The 20,511-nt window shown below is 31.0% G+C and overlaps 1 protein-coding gene and 2 long non-coding RNA genes across 5 annotated transcripts; all 3 read left to right on the top strand.

Annotated features, from left to right (window-relative positions):
* Window positions 1–4,662: 4,662 nt before the first annotated feature.
* Window positions 4,663–11,418, top strand: LOC146945653 (uncharacterized). Of its 2 annotated transcripts, none has more exons than XR_015026449.1 (9): window positions 4,663–4,951; window positions 5,567–5,683; window positions 7,238–7,451; window positions 7,520–7,591; window positions 7,989–8,086; window positions 8,422–8,565; window positions 8,656–8,784; window positions 8,906–9,026; window positions 10,590–11,418. It is a non-coding gene; the product is annotated as an uncharacterized LOC146945653 (long non-coding RNA). The 2 variants fall into 2 exon arrangements; XR_015026448.1 differs by having other exon boundaries at window positions 7,520–7,657.
* A 376-nt stretch (window positions 11,419–11,794) lies between these two features.
* LOC146945652 (uncharacterized) lies at window positions 11,795–14,430 on the top strand. Of its 2 annotated transcripts, none has more exons than XM_085743937.1 (3): window positions 11,795–11,987; window positions 12,095–12,176; window positions 13,798–14,430. In XM_085743937.1, exons 1-3 carry the CDS (start codon window positions 11,932–11,934, stop codon window positions 14,236–14,238), a joined length of 579 nt encoding a protein of 192 aa, XP_085600063.1. In that variant the 5' UTR covers window positions 11,795–11,931; the 3' UTR covers window positions 14,239–14,430. The 2 variants fall into 2 exon arrangements, with proteins under 2 accessions (XP_085600063.1, XP_085600064.1); XM_085743938.1 differs by having other exon boundaries at window positions 11,853–11,987; window positions 12,101–12,176.
* Window positions 14,431–16,164: 1,734 nt separating this feature from the next.
* On the top strand, window positions 16,165–18,333 carry LOC146945651 (uncharacterized). Its single transcript, XR_015028196.1, has 2 exons — window positions 16,165–16,395; window positions 18,032–18,333. It is a non-coding gene; the product is annotated as an uncharacterized LOC146945651 (long non-coding RNA).
* The last annotated feature ends 2,178 nt before the right edge of the window (window positions 18,334–20,511 follow it).

Raw genomic sequence — 20,511 nt, 5'->3', positions numbered from 1 at the left:
TGGTGAGATAACATTGATGGGAGAGAGAGAGATCTAGACGGAGAGTCGATCTGGAAAATGAGGGTGGTGAACGGTTGTGTGATGATAACCGATCGATGTGATGAGGACATGGTAATGGACGATGGTGAACGAAGTTGAAGATAGAGGGTGGTGGACGGTGACTAGGAATGAAAGGAATGAAAGAGAGACAGAGTCGTTGCTGAGAGAAGTGTTGTGAATTCGAATCAAAACTCACACCAATAAACTATGATGTGTGTAGCAAGGGTCAGAGACAGCCAATAACCAAAAACAATTGTAAGTGATGGTAACAATGTAAAGTAAAACCACAATTGAAACAAAGAAAAACAAGATAAAAGAGTAGTAGAAAAGAGGAACAACAACTATACCAAGTCTCGGGCTTGAACTCTTGTTAAAATGATTAGCCAAAAAATGGAGGCATTATATGTTGTGATAGACCTTTGAGAAGAAAAATGATAATATATGATTAAAATTTGCAAAATAATAATAAAGGTTAGTCCACCATTATTTTATTTTTAAAAAAAAAAGGCTAAAATGGAATTTATATTACCCAATCAAGTGTTCTCCCTAGTACAAGGTGTACCAGGAAAGAAACAGAATCACAAACATATGTACAGAGAAAAAAAAACAGTAAAACCGAAACAAGGAAAACAGAGAAAGAAAACATTAACCAATGCCCAACATAGTGAACAGACCAAGCCACCAAGCATGGTAATTGAAGGAGAGATTTGAGATTTTCGCCTTCAACCACACAAAAGAAAGTGACTTAATCTTATTAACTAACTGATGTGTCGAACAAACTTTGCCATTGAATATCATGTTGTTTATTTCTTTCCATATTTCCCACACCGTGCATACCATGTCAAGTGCATAATGGAATGCCGCACCTACCATTATTAAAATAGTTCATTGAAAATTCTAGTAAAAAAAAGAACCTTTATACTACAGTCTTTTTAGAACCTTTGTATTGTACTTAAAGATCACATTTTACGTCTCCGTGAACATAGCTCAATTAACAAGGAGATTATTCATTGTTATATGGAAGGGACAGGATTTGAACCCGGATACCTCATTTATTCACCTTGAAAAATATGAATTCTAGCCACTAAACTACTTGATAAAATAAATAAAAAAAATCACATTTTACTCTTGATCCAATAAAAAATCTCATTTCTTATGTATAAATTACGAATAAAAATATTATAAAAAATGCCCAGATATCTCAGTCTATATGAGTTGAGAAGCTAAAAGGTTTTTTTATTGGAGGCCAATATTCTATTCCAACTAACAAATTATTTCTCCCCTTCTTTGAAAATAAAATAAAATTTCTCCCTTCGTAAACCAATCACTAGGTTTCTGTAAAAAAGAAAAATATCACTAGCATTTCTTTTTTCACTAGCATTTCTCAATAATATAAGAGTGAAAGTCGATGGATGCTGTATTGAAATTGGCAATTTCTTTCAATAGTTTTTTTTTCTTACGTAGAATACGTGCAAAATCTCTGCAATCTTTTCCTTATTTTTTTTTATTATTTTTTTGTATTTTCCTTTTTTATTTTTTTATTTTTTGTATTGTCTAACATTTGAACATTTCAAAATGGCTAAAATTGTAATCGATAAACATAATTAAAAAAAGCCAGAGAAATTCCTTATGAGCAAAATGGAAAATTTCCTAAGTATTTTTAAAAGAATTGTACTACAAACTTGGTAGACCAAATGAAGGGTTTTTTTTTTAAAAAAAAAAGAAGAAGTTAAATTAGTCTACTAAAATTGACATCGGATGAGACAAACCTGAGACCTTAAGATGACCTCGCTCTAAGGTCTCAAGCCAACACCACCCGTTATAAAACTGGAGGGTTATTAATAAAAATGAAGGGTAGAACTTGACTTTGTAATAGAGTTCAAAAACAGTTATAAAAATGTCATTTTCATAGCTTTTTTTTTTTTGAGAAAGTCATTTTCATAGCTATTAATAAAAATTTCTCATTCACCAATTTTTTTATGAAGAAAAAAAGAAAAACAAGAAGGGTAACATTGCAATTTAAACACTAATTATTTAAAATCATTTTGACTCAGCTCATGGCATTAAAACCTCAACTAAACTCTGTTACGTGTGGTCTCTAAAATGCTTAAATGAATTTGGCCAAAACTTACCATTGAATTACATGGTACATTACTTTTGTATAATGCAGCAAGCATTCTAGGGTTATAAATACATTGTTATCTACCTCGTTTTGCTTAAACATAAATTTTGTATTAGCATAAAAAAATACAAAATGAGTTCAAAAAATAATGGCATGAGCTATTCGGGAGATCCCCCTACAAATACGAATTCGAATGATGCTAAGAAAAATCAAGTCTCGGACCAGATGAAAAATATGAGCTATTCGAATTCTCAAAAATCTCAAAAATCTAGTTTTCAAAAATCTCGTTCTAAAAACTCTCAGACACTAAGTACTCAAGATGCTATGTCTTATAGCAACTATAAATGATGAGGCCAACAGGTATCACGTATTTGATTTTTCTCTCCAATATATATATATATATATATATATATATATATATATATATATATATATATATATATATATATATATATATATATATATATTGGAGCTCTGTATAATATACACACGTAAAATTATCTTGAATAATGCACAAATGTATTTTTTTATTATTGAATCATTAAGTTAAGTTTCATCATATATCTCATTCAATCTCATGGTACGATTTATTGATCAAATAGTAAGAAGTAATTTTCTTTTTGAAAGAAGTAAAAACTAACTTATGCATGATGGAATACTTATCTCAATTATTAACCATATAATATTGAACTTATATTTTGGATGTTTTAAATATTTTAAAAAGTTTGAACTTAAAAATATAAAAAATAATGATTTTGAAATGTGTCGCCAAAGAAGTAGCTATATCTAAGTTAGGATTCATGTGTTACTAATATATTTCATTTGTCTTAACAAATTAACCGCTGTAAATTTACCTCTAAAATAATATTTGATTTTGAATAAACTTAAGATCGTATAAATATTTGATTTTGAATAAACTTATCAAAAAAAAAATACTACTGTAAATTTAACTTAGGTTTAAGAACTTATAACTTGTTATATTGAACTCAAATTTTATTTGTTTGGAAAATAATACATTTGTTTTGATTTTAAATTAAACGAAAAAATTGATAGGGTAAAATCAATTCACCCTACTAAATTTTCAAATTTAATTTCTATACAGAAATGATGTAAAAAGTTTTACAGTTAAGTAAATCACAAACTAATCATAAGTGTGACTTTAGAAAATTATGATTAAAGTTAAAATGATTTTAACAAATTGAGGATTATGATTTGATAATATAAAAATCATTTACATTGACAATATATCTTAATATTTTTTTTTTTGAAGGACAATATATCTTACTTGAATCTAGTTGTTTACATAGATTCCATGTGGTTTCCAAGCATTAATATCAAGTATTTGTAGGAGTTAAATGAATTAGACATCAGACCTATGTTTTTTAATGTTAACCCAATAGATTATCTAAAAAATCATTTTTGATATTTTAGTGCTTGTTCGTTATAAAAAGTGATTTTGATATAAATGATTTAGTTTTTTTTTTTTTAAAATAAAAGTGTCAATTTGTGTTTGTTTAAAATTGTAAAATGAGATTTTGTATTTCTCACCTTTTGATGCAAAATTATTTTTAAAAAATTAAATAAAATAGTTTTGTAACAAAATAGTAAAATAAAAAATATACACACAACTTGAAGATCATAAATTAATATATATATATATATATATTTTCATTAATTTTAAAGAAACGGCCTAAACTTGATAGGTTTTTTTTTTCTATGATGGTCGGGGTTTAAACCCCGAACCTTGCATATATTATGCATTGTTCCTACCAACTGAGCTAAGCTCACGAGGAAAAACTTGATTGGTTTAATCAAAAAAGTAATCATATGTTCACCGACCCAGCTATAATTTTTATTTCTTTAAAAATCTGAGAAACCTAATGAAAATACAAAGACTCAACTATACATTTTTTTTATTATTAGTTCAAGTATTCATAATGTATTTTCGTTTAAAAAATTAATTAAAAGTTCTCAACTAATTTTAGGATTGTCTAATTATTTAATTATTAAACCTTTATATTTAGCATTGAGCTATTCATAATTTTTTTAAAAATTGCAGGATCCACTACTAGAAAAATCGGATTTTGCGACGGAATTTTGTGAGGAGATATTATCTGTTGCAAACTGTGACGGATTTTGTGAGGGTTTTAATAATTATACTATTAGTGACGCATTTTGTGACGGATACGCCCGTCCCTAAATTTTTGTCACAAATTCCGTCAGTGATTTGAACCGATCAGATTTTGTGAGGGAATTAGCGACGGTATAATTCCATATCTAAATATTCCGTCACTGAATCCGTTGTAAAATCTCTTAATCCTTAGTGACGTCCTTTTATCCCGTCACAGAGATTTTCGCGTTTTTTTATATTAAATGATGCAAAAGTAATTTTATTAAAATATAAGTAATTTTATTAAAATATATGGGTGAGCTGAGACTCGAACCCTCGACCTTGTTAACAAAATCAAGGCACTTGACCACCGCGCTATGCTGGCTGTTATGATATTGTTTAAATTTGTTTTAATTAATACCATTTTATAACAGTTTTTTTTTTTAAAACCTTTCATTTTCATCCATTACCAAACACCCAGAAACCCAAACCCCTTTCTCTGTTTCTCCTCAAAAACGAAAACCCAGACCTCTTTCTTTCTTTTTCCTAAAAAATGAATCTTCAAACAAAAACATCTTCATATTCCAGTTGCAGCAGCATACGCATGTGGTTCATAAACAAGAAGATAATCAATGGTGGATCTAGTTACCATTGACACTTCTTGTGCTCTATCTGCTACTGTATGTACTTTTTTTCTATCAAAATTCATTTTTTACTTCGTGGGTTTTAAGCATTTTGGATAAAGTTGCAAACTTTAACTTCATTTTAGAATGAACTGCAATTTTTCTAAATTGGGTTTATCATGTCTTAGAAATGTGACATTTTGGAATTGATGATGCTTCTTACTAGTTATGTTTGTTAGTCCATTATGTACAAAATTTCCCATTTGTTTTTTTTTCCCACTAATAATACTTTTGATTTGGTGATGATAGTGTGGTTAGTTAAAGGGTAATTTGTATCGCATATGAATTTATTGTGTTTATTGGTACTGCCGTTATATTTTTCTTATGAAGTCACTTTCTAATTGAGTGTGATTTTTATCATAACTCTTAATACATGCCATATGAAGATTTGCAACAAGCTTTGTAGCGCTGACACTTTTGATCGAAGGCGTGTTTGATGACCGATACTGACAAATGTGATTATATTGAATTATGTCATTTTGTCAAATTATTATTTGTTTATAGGTGTCGACGTATGTGTGTTCGGCTTGTATCACGTGTCTGTGTTTATGTATGTGCTTCGTAGGTAACAAGAAAGTTTGTTATTTACTTTGGTTTTTAGTATGTTTGCAGATCTCAAATTTCTCTTTTGTGTCTCCATCTACAATGAAAAATTCCTCAGGGGAGATAATTGAAGAAACTGATTCAAGTATAACTACTAACATCAACAACAATGTTCTTCATAGTAAGGTAACTGACTTACAGCTCCTACTAACATCAACCATAAGTTTTTTTTTTTGTCTGGTATTGTTAACATTCTACAAAGGTAACTTGGTATGCATTAATATTATCAACAAATTCACTAGTTTATGATTGAAGGCAATTTTCTGTCAAAAAAAAAATGATTGAAGACAATTTCTCAGCTAAAAGTATCTCTTGACTATTTTCACATCTTGGCACTCTATTCTTTTTTGGATTCTTATCTTTGATCTTTTTATCATATTATCTTTTAATACATCAGAATCCAATGAGCCTTAATGATTGGCCTTATGGAATGGTTTTGCTTTTTTACTTGAACTTTTTTTAATGAGATGCTTAATTTTTCCTTTGAACAAATGTTTTGCTTTATTATTTCTCTCATTCTGTGAGTTAGAAGCACAATGTTAAAGCACTTATTTTGGTTCTGAAATTTGTTTAGAATAGAAAAGTAGTAATTAGAGGATACTAGTATGTTTGATACACCAGCACATGGGGCATAAGTGAAGCCAAAAATCAATTCTTTATCAAAGCATACCCTACATTAGGAAGTTTCATCTACCACAACATGCATGATCATGCTTTTCATTCAATTATTGTGAAAACCATTATGGACAAATTAAAGATATACATGTCCAATAGCTTCCTAATGAAGGGAGTGAACTTTTTTGATGCACACAATCTATTGTCACTTTAGTGTGGAATTGGAATCTTTTTTTTTCGATGTCCATCAAGTTTGATTGCATGTTCCCCCTACTTCAATCAATTGATCAAGAGTGAGATAAGAATTGAAAAATTCCTCTCAAATACTGTAAAGTATTTCTTTATATCTAGTTTTTTATAATTTAAAGATAAGCTCATTTTTAAATTTAAGATGTTTTTAAAAATACTGTTTGGCCTAACTTCTTTTAAGAAGAAGAGCAGTAAAAAATAAGTTAGGTCAAACGGTCCCTAGCATTTGTTCACATGTTCATCTGGCTTCCGCCAAATTTTGGCTGCAGGCCACTCTTCTAATAAAAGTTTTTTGTTCCAACATATAACCATTTTTGAAAATTGAATAGGGAAGTTATCCTTTTTTTCTCTATGTAATGTGCATTGTTGTTGTAAGTAAAATTGTCAATATATATGTCTAAAAGGTCCAATCAAACAAGAAAACTAAGGCCCTATTTGGATAAAAGCTCAATTAAGAACTTATGGCACGAGCGCTTATCATATAAGTGCTTACGTATGATTTATTTAAATAGCAAAAGATGAAATAAATTCAAGTAGTTTTTTTATAATATATAAGCTTTTTTCATAAGCTATATTAGAGTGCTTATGGAAATGAGCTGAATGAATATAGCTTACTGACATGTTGTAAACTGATCCCATAAGCTCTCTCAAACAGTCTTATAAGTGTTTATACTAATAGATAAGTTCAAATTAGTTGATCCAATAGGTCTTAAGTATGGTTTGTTCACTAAGGGTAAAACATTCATTTTATTGATTCATTTATTCCAAAATTAAATTGCAGCAGTGGTCACTTTGTAACAATGATTTTTCTTGCAGGGTTTTTGTGATATATGCTTAGATCCTCTGAGTTACCACAGCAAGGGTAGCAGTCCAGGTCAAGCTATATTTACTGCTCAGTGTTCTCATGCAATCCATTTTGCCTGCATCTCTTCCAATGTCTGACACGGTAGTGTCACTTGCCCCATTTGCCGTGCTCATTGGAATTAATGAATTCTTAACTTGAGTTTTTGCTGCTATTCTTTGAATGAAGGTAGTGGAAAACTTGAATCTTAATTATATATTTGGCTATAGATACTAAAATATGGCTTCTTTGTGCAGGCAATAGTCTTTTGAAGTTGAAGCAGAGAATAATTAGTGACCCTTTTGGTGCTTAGTCAAATTAGGTTGATGGTAGGTTTCTGTTGATCCTTGTGATTGGTTTGGAGTTGAATGTTCAGATAGAAACGTTGTAGTCTTGTAAGTACTGATTGATTTTGCTATCTGTTGAGTTGACCCTTTTGTACATTATGCTTTTTTTCTTAGCGAACAACAAGGAAAAAGAAGAATAGGAATATGCTTCTTATTTTTTATCAATTTTTTCCCCTTGTTTGTTACACATGTATCATCAAATTAGAGATCCACATTTTGAATCTTTATACATTAGTTTATATAGCAAAACCTTATGATCACTTAACATTTTAATTTTTTATTATTTTAGTCTCGTATATCAAATGAAAAATCACTATTTTTCATGTTGTTGAACTTGAGAGCTTTCTTTCTTATAAAGAGGAATTGTTTATTTTCTTAGGAATTTGTAAGACCTTTGCCTTGAAGGAACTCTAGCACCAGAGCTTGTGAACCATGTGGTTTTGTTGAAGAGGTAAAAACATATGAAGATATTTTGCGGTGAGTTATGTCAGATGTCACAATTAGCTATTTGAATCTTTGTATGCAAAACTTTGAATACTTTGAATCTTAAAAGTAGTATAGAAAAATGATATAAAAAAAAAACAGGTTGAACCAACTGTGGTTGATCTGGTTCAGTCGTTGTTTAACCTAACTGCAATGTAAACGGGACCAAACCAACCGGCGAACTGTCTGGTACCCGGTTCAACCAGTTGATCCGGCAGTCCAAACCAGTTTTTAAAAATATTGAGTTATATTATGATATGATGTACTATGTTTTTCTTTTCTTTTGTCAATAAAAAAAGGGCTTAGCCAATCTCATCTTTCTGTTACAGCTGCTGAACTTTCTAGCACAATATGATCTTCCTTCAGGCCTTTCTCTTGTGATAAAGCTACCAGCTCTTATTAATCCTGGCATAACATTAGAAATTTATCCCCTTGTGTCCCTTATTCAAGATCAAATAATGCACCTATTGCAGGTATTAGCAATTTTCAAGTTATATGCTTTCATTCTTCATGTGTTTTTCTCATAGACTTGTGCTTATTTGCTCTTTCCGGTTTGCCAATAGGCAAACATACCTGTTTCTTACTTAAGTTGCAAATTTGGAATGGGCTGAACAGTAGGAGATTCTTAGAGAACTTAATTCTGATTACTGTAAATACAAGTTGTTATATGTGACTCCTGAAAAGGTTGCCATGTGAGTGCCATTGTTGATGCTACTTATTCTTTGAAACATATTTGTCTTGGTATACATACATTTTCACTTAAGAACAATATTTTTCATTTTATAATGCCTTTGTTTTGTATATTGACTATAGAAGTGACATTCTTTTGCGACAATTGGAGAGTTTACATGGTCATAAGTTGCTTTCAAGGATTGTAATTGATGAGGCTCACTGTGTGAGCCAATGGGAGCATGATTTTAGGCCAGATTATCAGGTTGGAGCTTTTTATCTCTTCCAACTCGATTCAATTTCATGGCTTGAGAATATTAATTTTATCTACCTGATCATTTGTTTAGTTTATCAAGTCCCTGATCAGTACTCTTAAATACATATTTACTTTACAAATCATTTGTTTGTGAATTGAAGTTCACATTGCGCTAACATAAATTATTCGAAGACACTTCTCAAATAATGATATGTATCTTACATAGTGTTTTCATTATGTTTCTTTTATTTCTATATCCTATTCATGAAGAATCTGCTCTCAATAAAATAGGTTGGGAAATTGTTGTTATTGTTTCAATTAAATGAAGGTATTTTTGACTCTAGTAAAAACAGTAGTTAGCATAACTTCTCGGATAATGAGAGAAGCCTATAGACTTGGTTTCTACTTGGTATTGGCTGTTGAGATGTCAAAAATATCATTCATACGCCTTCACCTATTAGTTCTTTTAGGATAGTTAGTTCATGACATGGTACCACATAGCTTCTTTCAATAAGAAATCTTGTTTGATTTTAAGTCTCCATTTTATGAGAAATTGAATTTCAACACTAGATAGGGAGAGCTGTACATTAGCAACATTTCAAACCCAAGTAACTCATGTGAGAGGGAGTGTCAGAGACGTCCATATAACTTCATTCAAGTATCCTCACTTAGTAATAGCTTAGGATTATGAGATTGTTGATAAGTTGATTCATGACACTAGCTTAACAATAGAAAATATGAACAATTGTGTACTGAAATGGTCATTGCTTGTGTTTTTCTTGGTTTTGACCTTTAGTAAAGGGAAATGATAGAACTCTATTACTTAGGGAAAGGGGGTTTTTTGAATCATAGAGGCGAAGTTTTGAGGAAATTATAGCAGTAATTGTCTTCTTCCGTTTTTCTAAGCCATGTCTGTACTGTGTCATCCACCTCCTAAGAACTTAACCCATGCATAATGGGTGGTGCACTATCAATTGTATTACAATTTCATCAGATGTTCTAGCTGCGAGTTTCAAAAAGGAAGCTGCCTGTGAAATGAATCTGCTAAATTGAGTTACAATGTTATTGCTCTTAATAGTCTGTCTTGGGTTGAGTTTAATTTTGAGATCTTGACCCAAGCATGAGACAATATATTTTGAAAAAAAAAAAGTTTTTGAAATTTTAGTCCAATCAGGTCTTTTCAGAAATCTTTTTTCTTGTGGGAGGTATGAAGAGTGTTTCAAATCTGCATTTAACATTTTGTTGTGTAGAATGATGTCAAATTCCAAGTAGTGGTTTTACGACATTTGCAAATTTTATATTTCATGATAATGAGCTTTTGCAACTGTCCATAAACATTTGACGCTTAAGAGTTCATTGCAATAAGAAAAATAAAAAATGGATCAGAAGTTTAAAAGTGAACCAACTCATGTTTATCATCCTTATGAACTGATTGACAATTTTGAAGTCTGACCTCTTAGGCCCTATCACACTCTGCAATGTGACCTCTTCATCCTTATGAATTATATTCATTCTTTCTACACTTCATTATTACTTACTTGGTCATGCTTTCTTTATGTATTTGTTTTTCAGGGGAAGAAAGAGTGTTTTGTATCGTGCCTCTCCACTTGTTATAATCTAATACAGCCAGATGTTGCATTAGAGCTAGCCTGGAAGAACAATATGATGGATTTTTCCTTCCCTTATCTCTTATAGGTATGTTTTTCACAATGGTCTCTTTCATTACAATTATTATTAAGGACAAACTTTTTTCCGTTTGTTAATAATGATTTTTAATTTTTCCTTTGTCTATTCGGGAATATACGAGCAAGGTAGATGAGCTTATAAAAGACAGAGTTGAAGCAGAATATGAGAAGAAAGTTAAAGAAAAGGAAAGAAAGAACATTATTGCCCAACAGGTACTTTTTTTCCTGGATTTTTCGATTCTTTTTATAAATAAAAGCCAGATTTTATCTTTTATTTCACTATTCATTCAACCCCACAAATATTTTCAATGATCTTTAGAGAATGGATCTATGTTCAGCTGCCACCTATTCCAGTACAAAACTTCTTGATATATAAAATCATTAATTACATATTCAAAATGGTTCTGAAGTAAATGTTAGTTAATCTTGTCTATCATTGATAAGTCCATATTGGTTTATTTATTTTCTTTTTCTTACTTCTAATCGGTTTGGTAAGGGAACATGTATTGAATATTCATCTTCGTTTGGGGAATTGAAATCTGTAATACATAATAAGACCGTCCATTACCACTAAGAGTAAGGGTGCATACGTCTGAGTTGACCACTTTTATACCAGTTTGATACATATTTTCAAGAAAAAAAATGAGAATCTACAAGATGAATCTAGCAATTGCTTAAAATCATAAGCATTTTTTCAGTACCTTCTCAGAAAACTACTTAGACAAGAAATTAGCCGAAGAGGCTCCTTTACACAAAACCAAACCTAAATCAAAGAGGTGGAAAATATGTGAATTTTTTTTTAAGGCTATATGAAGAAAAGTAAATTACACCAACTATAGAAAATCTTATGGTGTTGGAAATCCCGCCCCGAATATGAAGGGGTGGGTTGGTAATTCCACCTCAGGTGCGTTGGAAATCCCGCCCCGAATGTGAGGGGGTGGGTTGGTAATTCCACCTTAAAATTGCGATGCGATCTGCCCCAAGTTGCCTTATGTTGGCTTGTCTTTGAGGGGGTGGATTTAGTCCCACATCAGTTAGATTGGAAGCTTGATCAGAGTTTATAAAGAGGAGGCACTCCTTACCTTACAAAGGCGAATGGATCCTTGTTGAATTGCGTGAAAAAGGCGAATGGATCCTTGTTGAATTGCGTGAAAAATTGGAACTAAATTGGGAAGATAGTAAATGGAAGGACAAGGCAGAAGTTAATAAGCAAAATAGAAGATCCTCTGATGGTCCGTTGCACACTTGTGGGTCAATTCCAACAACCGAGCATTCTAAAAGATTAGTAAGTAAACAAATTATATTTGCAGTAAAGCATAGTGATTTAAATTAACAATAATACTAATCTATTTGTTTTGTACTATAAAAAACTGACTCAAACATGACTCCAAGCTGCAGGGAGGTGTATCTAAAGACACACAAAATGAAAGGCGATCCATCAAAGTGGGTATCCTCCAAATCTCAGATGGTTGCGGTAAGTTACAATTCGATGAGATTATCATTTCCAGCCTTTTGTCAAATAAACATAAAACTACATATACTGATCATATTGTTTGTCATAATTGTACAGACAAGTGTAGGAGAAAATTAAAGCCCTCTTTACGTGTTTTCTCCAGGTATGGACTATGGTGCTTTAACATTTCTTTGTCGGGTTGAAATCTTAGCCGCAAATTTTTGGTTATACTAGAATACTATATTATATATATATGGACCGCTACTTATAAAGTGTTTGAATATATGGAATGCTACTTATAAAGTGTTCAAATTCATAGCAAAGTAGAACCTTCAATTCTCCTAGTTTATATGTTGGTGGAAAGTCAAGGTAATTGGAAAAACTTTAAAATTAGTATTTATAATTGTCCTCATGTGTATTGATGCATGCTGCTACACTATAACTCTGCCATCATGCGCTATAATTGTTTTTGGTTATCTAATCATGTTTATTGTTGTATGTTACCTGCTTTTGTGCCATAGTTTTGAACGTTATGCATGCTTATTATTGTTCATCAGGTTCTGACATCTGAACATGATGATCTTATGTTTCTTCACTTGGAAAGATGTAACACCCACGACGTGGCTTTCGATATCCCGCCAGTTGGAAACGAAAGGTTCCCGCCAGTTGGAACGGGCACTATCTGTAAGGATGACCCCACGTTAATAAGAGGAACCGAATCACATCGGAATGAGAGGGATCCGGAGGCCGTGTAGGTTTGGGACTACATGGTTGAAGGAAGGCTTATAAGAATTGTTAGGTACTACCCATATCAACAAGATGCATCTTCTTTTCGGTAGCTCATTCCATAAGAACTCCACAGTTAAGCGAGCTTGACTTGGAGTAGTCTTATGATGGGTGACCTACCGGGAAGTTTCCCGGTAAGCATGCGAGTGAGGACAAAGCATGCTGAAAAGACTCGTGTTGGTTTGTGGGGTTAGTCGGCAATCCTGAAAGCAGTCTGGGATGTTACAAATGGTATCAGAGCAGACCTCTCCCAGTACGGTGTGGTTCGGGGACGAACCAGGCGGAAGCTGGTGGGCATGTAACACCCACGACGTGGCTTTCGATATCCCGCCAGTTGGAAACGAAAGGTTCCCGCCAGTTGGAACGGGCACTATCCGTAAGGATGACCCCACGTTAATAAGAGGAACCGAATCACATCGGAATGAGAGGGATCCGGAGGCCGTGTAGGTTTGGGACTACATGGTTGAAGGAAGGCTTATAAGAATTGTTAGGTACTACCCATATCAACAAGATGCATCTTCTTTTCGGTAGCTCATTCCATAAGAACTCCACAGTTAAGCGAGCTTGACTTGGAGTAGTCTTATGATGGGTGACCTACCGGGAAGTTTCCCGGTAAGCATGCGAGTGAGGACAAAGCATGCTGAAAAGACTCGTGTTGGTTTGTGGGGTTAGTCGGCAATCCTGAAAGCAGTCTGGGATGTTACAAAAGAAGTCATGATAACTTAGTTATTAATTAAAAGCTAGTTTTAATTTGTTTATGTTGTTATTGGTTGGTTTATATATGAATTTAACTGTAGCAATTAATTTAATTTTATATTTTTGTACATAAGAATTAAGACGAACTCTAATTTTGTAGGATGAATATGAAAGACAGATTTTTGAAAGGAACTCACAGCAAACAGAGGGGGATGATGTGTCTAATGACCATCAGTCAGATAACTTCATCTTCTTGGACGTAGTTGGAGGAGTCGACAAGAAAGGACGCATATATGGTTTGGGGACAGAGGCAGGAAAATACAAGCCTTCTTCATCCAGATCATCTGACGGCATCTCACCATCTGAATATGAGCATATGAGGACTGCAATATCTAAAATGTCAGCTGAAAACATGGAACTCATGGAGCGGTTGAAGACTAATGAGGAATTGATTCGTGCATCACAGGAGGAGTCACGTTTAGCTCGAGAGCAGTCACAGGAGGATTCACGATTGCTCCGAGAGCAGTTCCAGAAATTCATGGAGTCTTTTCAACAAGGTCATTCACATCTACCTCCTTATCGACCTCATTGTTCGAGTTAGGATCAACATCTATGTCCACTTGATTATTTATCATATTATTGAGAATTTTAGTATAACTTTTAATTTAAAGTAAATGTTCTAATACTATTTAGTAATTATTTCAATATATTTTCATGCAAAAGACAAGTAGTGTGATTTTTGTGAACGCAACCAAAAAGGTTTTTTTATCAAATATTAATGTGATTTTTATCATATCTTATCATATTAAGGTATTTTATATTGTAATTTTTCTTCACCTTTTTTATATTCCAAAAATGTTTTGAGAAGAAATTGAGAAATTTCCTAATCTAATTTTTAGAGGGAAAAAAAAAAAGCTTCTTATTTGTGACGGAATTGTAAAGAGTCATTAAATTTTTGTCTTGCATAGTAGCGTCCGCCATTGCTGCGACGCTAGTGAAATTCCCAGATGTTTTACGACGGAAGTATTCTCTCAGAAATTTGCAACAGTTTTATCCCTCAGAAATTTGTGACGGAAAAATAAAACATCGGTATTTTGTGACGGAAAACTGGGTGACACACATCCATTTTATGAGAGGATTTGCGACGGATTTATGGTGTTTGCGACCGGTTGTCTTCCGCAGCAATGAGTGACGGAATTGATTTTCCCTCGCTAATATTTTCCGACCCCCATTATTGCGACGGATTTCTGCCGCGTCGCAAAATCCGTCAGAAAATCGTTTTGCTACGGATTTTTGCTCATTTGCGACGGAAAAAATCTCTTATTCACCTATTCACCTTGAAAAATATGAATTCTAGCCACTAAACTACTTGATAAAATAAATAAAAAAAATCACATTTTACTCTTGATCCAATAAAAAATCTCATTTCTTATGTATAAATTACGAATAAAAATATTATAAAAAATGCCCAGATATCTCAGTCTATATGAGTTGAGAAGCTAAAAGGTTTTTTTATTGGAGGCCAATATTCTATTCCAACTAACAAATTATTTCTCCCCTTCTTTGAAAATAAAATAAAATTTCTCCCTTCGTAAACCAATCACTAGGTTTCTGTAAAAAAGAAAAATATCACTAGCATTTCTTTTTTCACTAGCATTTCTCAATAATATAAGAGTGAAAGTCGATGGATGCTGTATTGAAATTGGCAATTTCTTTCAATAGTTTTTTTTTCTTACGTAGAATACGTGCAAAATCTCTGCAATCTTTTCCTTATTTTTTTTTATTATTTTTTTGTATTTTCCTTTTTTATTTCTTTATTTTTTGTATTGTCTAACATTTGAACATTTCAAAATGGCTAAAATTGTAATCGATAAACATAATTAAAAAAAGCCAGAGAAATTCCTTATGAGCAAAATGGAAAATTTCCTAAGTATTTTTAAAAGAATTGTACTACAAACTTGGTAGACCAAATGAAGGGTTTTTTTTTTAAAAAAAAAAGAAGAAGTTAAATTAGTCTACTAAAATTGACATCGGATGAGACAAACCTGAGACCTTAAGATGACCTCGCTCTAAGGTCTCAAGCCAACACCACCCGTTATAAAACTGGAGGGTTATTAATAAAAATGAAGGGTAGAACTTGACTTTGTAATAGAGTTCAAAAACAGTTATAAAAATGTCATTTTCATAGCTTTTTTTTTTTTGAGAAAGTCATTTTCATAGCTATTAATAAAAATTTCTCATTCACCAATTTTTTTATGAAGAAAAAAAGAAAAACAAGAAGGGTAACATTGCAATTTAAACACTAATTATTTAAAATCATTTTGACTCAGCTCATGGCATTAAAACCTCAACTAAACTCTGTTACGTGTGGTCTCTAAAATGCTTAAATGAATTTGGCCAAAACTTACCATTGAATTACATGGTACATTACTTTTGTATAATGCAGCAAGCATTCTAGGGTTATAAATACATTGTTATCTACCTCGTTTTGCTTAAACATAAATTTTGTATTAGCATAAAAAAATACAAAATGAGTTCAAAAAATAATGGCATGAGCTATTCGGGAGATCCCCCTACAAATACGAATTCGAATGATGCTAAGAAAAATCAAGTCTCGGACCAGATGAAAAATATGAGCTATTCGAATTCTCAAAAATCTCAAAAATCTAGTTTTCAAAAATCTCGTTCTAAAAACTCTCAGACACTAAGTACTCAAGATGCTATGTCTTATAGCAACTATAAATGATGAGGCCAACAGGTATCACGTATTTGATTTTTCTCTCCAATATATATATATATATATATTGGAGCTCTGTATAATATACACACGTAAAATTATCTTGAATAATGCACAAATGTATTTTTTTATTATTGAATCATTAAGTTAAGTTTCATCATATATCTCATTCAATCTCATGGTACGATTTATTGATCAAATAGTAAGAAGTAATTTTCTTTTTGAAAGAAGTAAAAACTAACTTATGCATGATGGAATACTTATCTCAATTATTAACCATATAATATTGAACTTATATTTTGGATGTTTTAAATATTTTAAAAAGTTTGAACTTAAAAATATAAAAAATAATGATTTTGAAATGTGTCGCCAAAGAAGTAGCTATATCTAAGTTAGGATTCATGTGTTACTAATATATTTCATTTGTCTTAACAAATTAACCGCTGTAAATTTACCTCTAAAATAATATTTGATTTTGAATAAACTTAAGATCGTATAAATATTTGATTTTGAATAAACTTATCAAAAAAAAAATACTACTGGAAATTTAACTTAGGTTTAAGAACTTATAACTTGTTATATTGAACTCAAATTTTATTTGTTTGGAAAATAATACATTTGTTTTGATTTTAAATTAAACGAAAAAATTGATAGGGTAAAATCAATTCACCCTACTAAATTTTCAAATTTAATTTCTATACAGAAATGATGTAAAAAGTTTTACAGTTAAGTAAATCACAAACTAATCATAAGTGTGACTTTAGAAAATTATGATTAAAGTTAAAATGATTTTAACAAATTGAGGATTATGATTTGATAATATAAAAATCATTTACATTGACAATATATCTTAATAATTTTTTTTTTGAAGGACAATATATCTTACTTGAATCTAGTTGTTTACATAGATTCCATGTGGTTTCCAAGCATTAATATCAAGTATTTGTAGGAGTTAAATGAATTAGACATCAGACCTATGTTTTTTAATGTTAACCCAATAGATTATCTAAAAAATCATTTTTGATATTTTAGTGCTTGTTCGTTATAAAAAGTGATTTTGATATAAATGATTTAGTTTTTTTTTTTTTAAAATAAAAGTGTCAATTTGTGTTTGTTTAAAATTGTAAAATGAGATTTTGTATTTCTCACCTTTTGATGCAAAATTATTTTTAAAAAATTAAATAAAATAGTTTTGTAACAAAATAGTAAAATAAAAAATATACACACAACTTGAAGATCATAAATTAATATATATATATATATTTTCATTAATTTTAAAGAAACGGCCTAAACTTGATAGGTTTTTTTTTTCTATGATGGTCGGGGTTTAAACCCCGAACCTTGCATATATTATGCATTGTTCCTACCAACTGAGCTAAGCTCACGAGGAAAAACTTGATTGGTTTAATCAAAAAAGTAATCATATGTTCACCGACCCAGCTATAATTTTTATTTCTTTAAAAATCTGAGAAACCTAATGAAAATACAAAGACTCAACTATACATTTTTTTTTATTATTAGTTCAAGTATTCATAATGTATTTTCGTTTAAAAAATTAATTAAAAGTTCTCAACTAATTTTAGGATTGTCTAATTATTTAATTATTAAACCTTTATATTTAGCATTGAGCTATTCATAATTTTTTTAAAAATTGCAGGATCGTTCGCTTGTGGAAATTTCACATGGGATGAAAATTTACATAAGCAGCAAATTCTATTGGTTTTTAAGATTCACTGTTTGTTTGTTTATTTGTTTGTTGTATTATGATATTAATTCAGGTTGTTAGTTAGTTTGTTTGTTAATAAGAGTTAGTTTTCTATTTTTCAGTTTGTCACAACTATTGTGGGTGTATAAATAAGACTCAATGTATTGATCAAAGTGTGTATGGGTGTATAAATAAGACTCAATGTATTGATCAAAGTGTGTATTTTAATAAAATTTGAGAAATCATTTGGTCCATTTTCTATGTCCTAAACCAATTTCATTCTATAATCCTCTCTTTTGTGAGTGATAGCAGAATCAATGTGTGATTCATACAAGTGAGAGCTTGTTCTAGAGAATTGGTATTAGTGAGCAAGGCTTCTTTCATGGGAACATTCTCTTTGATGCGATCATGGCTTCATCAAGTACCCATTTTCCTGCAAATCTTTCAATTCTTAAGAGGAAGATTTACACTTAAGTAATGGAAAGATTTGCAGGAAGAGAGAAGGATTAGAAGCTGTTTGGTAGTGGTTATTATTATTATTACTAGGGAAATGTTAATTAGTGTCCTCGGGGTACTGGTTAAAGACTTTAAATAGTAATTTTTTTACAAAAAGTTTGTGTAATAAAGTGTATTGAAAATTGAAAACTTTAACATTTTAAAAAAATAGTTACTTAATTTAAAATGCTTAAAGAGTGCCTCGAGGACACTCATAACAAGACCCTTATTATCATTATATAAAACCTAAATTTATTAGTTTGATATGTTCCCAAGACTTGTTGTTGGTTTCACATATTTGTAAGACTTGTTAATTTGATAATATAATTTAAATTTTCTTTTATTTTGCTATAAATATTGTGTGGTGCGTATAAAAAAACAGTGTAAAATTTTTGTCATTAATTTTTTTTTAATTTAGACAAAATATTATTTGTAAAAAAAAAAAAAAGAAGGAGACTTTTAGCAACGGACATCTGGTCTTTTACCAACGCATTACATGGTGCTAAAGTTACTAAATGGCCATGGGTGTAAAAAAGCGTTGCTATAGCTTCAAAAAGATTCCAACAGCCTAATTTTCCGATCGTATAGGCTATTGGGACGGCATTTTGCCGTTGGTATAAGCTAATTATTGTAGACGGCAACAAGTGTCCGTTGGTATAGGTTTTAAGATCTATACCAACGGTTTTTGGACATTTACCGATTTTTGCTGTTGTTGTATGGCAAATTTCTTGTAGTTAAAGATATGTTTCTACACTTTTGTACATAGATAGGTAGATTAAATTTTTTATTAGGGGCTATTCAATCCATGATAACCGTGTGTATAAATTTCGGTGATATAAATTTTTTTCTTTCTCACTCCTCGCAAATGTCTTGACTATTTATTATAGTTTCTATAGTCTGATAAGGGACTCAAGTTACTCAAATTTAGATTGACAAAATACTTTAACCCCTGTGAAGCCCGGATACGAGATACGATACGAATACGATACTGCACCGATACGTCAATACGGAATTTTTTTAAAAATTAAGATACGATACGGCTGGGATACATTAATAAAAAAATTATATAATTAAATGTACAATATAATTATAACCATTTTTTTAAATATGCAAATATATTAACAAACAAAAGAAACCAGTCATAAGCTCGTAGCACATCAACATAAATACAAATAATGTTGACAATTAAAAGAGTGATGATTAGTCAATTACATACACAATATGTCTTAAAAAGAGCACATCAGTGTTATACTATATCCAAAAGAAACATTGTAATTGTTATGCTATATCGATCCAAAAAATAACATATCAGTACTCAAGAGTTAAGTTATTTTAGCTAACATTAATTGGGAAGTATCGGGGCAGATATCGGTGCAGAATAATTATCGGATACTCTCATGATACGTATCGGAAAGTATCGGATAATTATTTTTAAAAAAATAAAATTTCATCTTCGGATACTCTCCTGATACGTATCGGGAAGTATCAGGCAGGTATCAGTGCATGATACGCAGGGGATACGATACGTCATCCATTTTGAAGTATCGGGGCTTCACAGTTTAGCCCTATTTATTTTCAAATTTCTTTTCATTCTAAATATTGACCAAGCAAGACTTACTATTATACAATAAAACTATATAAAAGAAGATGTTTCTATTTACTTTAAAAAAAAATGAAGATAATTAACCTTAAATGCTCTATAAAAAATTGGTAATGATGTGTCCATGTAAGTAGGAAGGAATCTTTGTCATTAAGAATCATATTCTTGAGGCCGACGAGAAAACGTTTTTCAATGATTAAAACAAATTTATTATTATGTACCAAAAAAAAAAACAAATTTATTAAGGGCCTTCAAAAAAAGTAGGTCCTATTAACATTGTCACCACATAAATAAAGGTAATAAAAAATTCATATGATTTCAAATTCTAAAGACTTCA

Source organism: Medicago sativa, chromosome 2 (genome assembly GCF_051527215.1).
Source record: "Medicago sativa cultivar Bolivia chromosome 2, Bolivia_mono, whole genome shotgun sequence".
NCBI lineage: Eukaryota > Viridiplantae > Streptophyta > Magnoliopsida > Fabales > Fabaceae > Medicago > Medicago sativa.
Note: the sequence above shows the minus strand (reverse complement) of the source record. Positions and strands in the feature narration are given on the sequence as shown.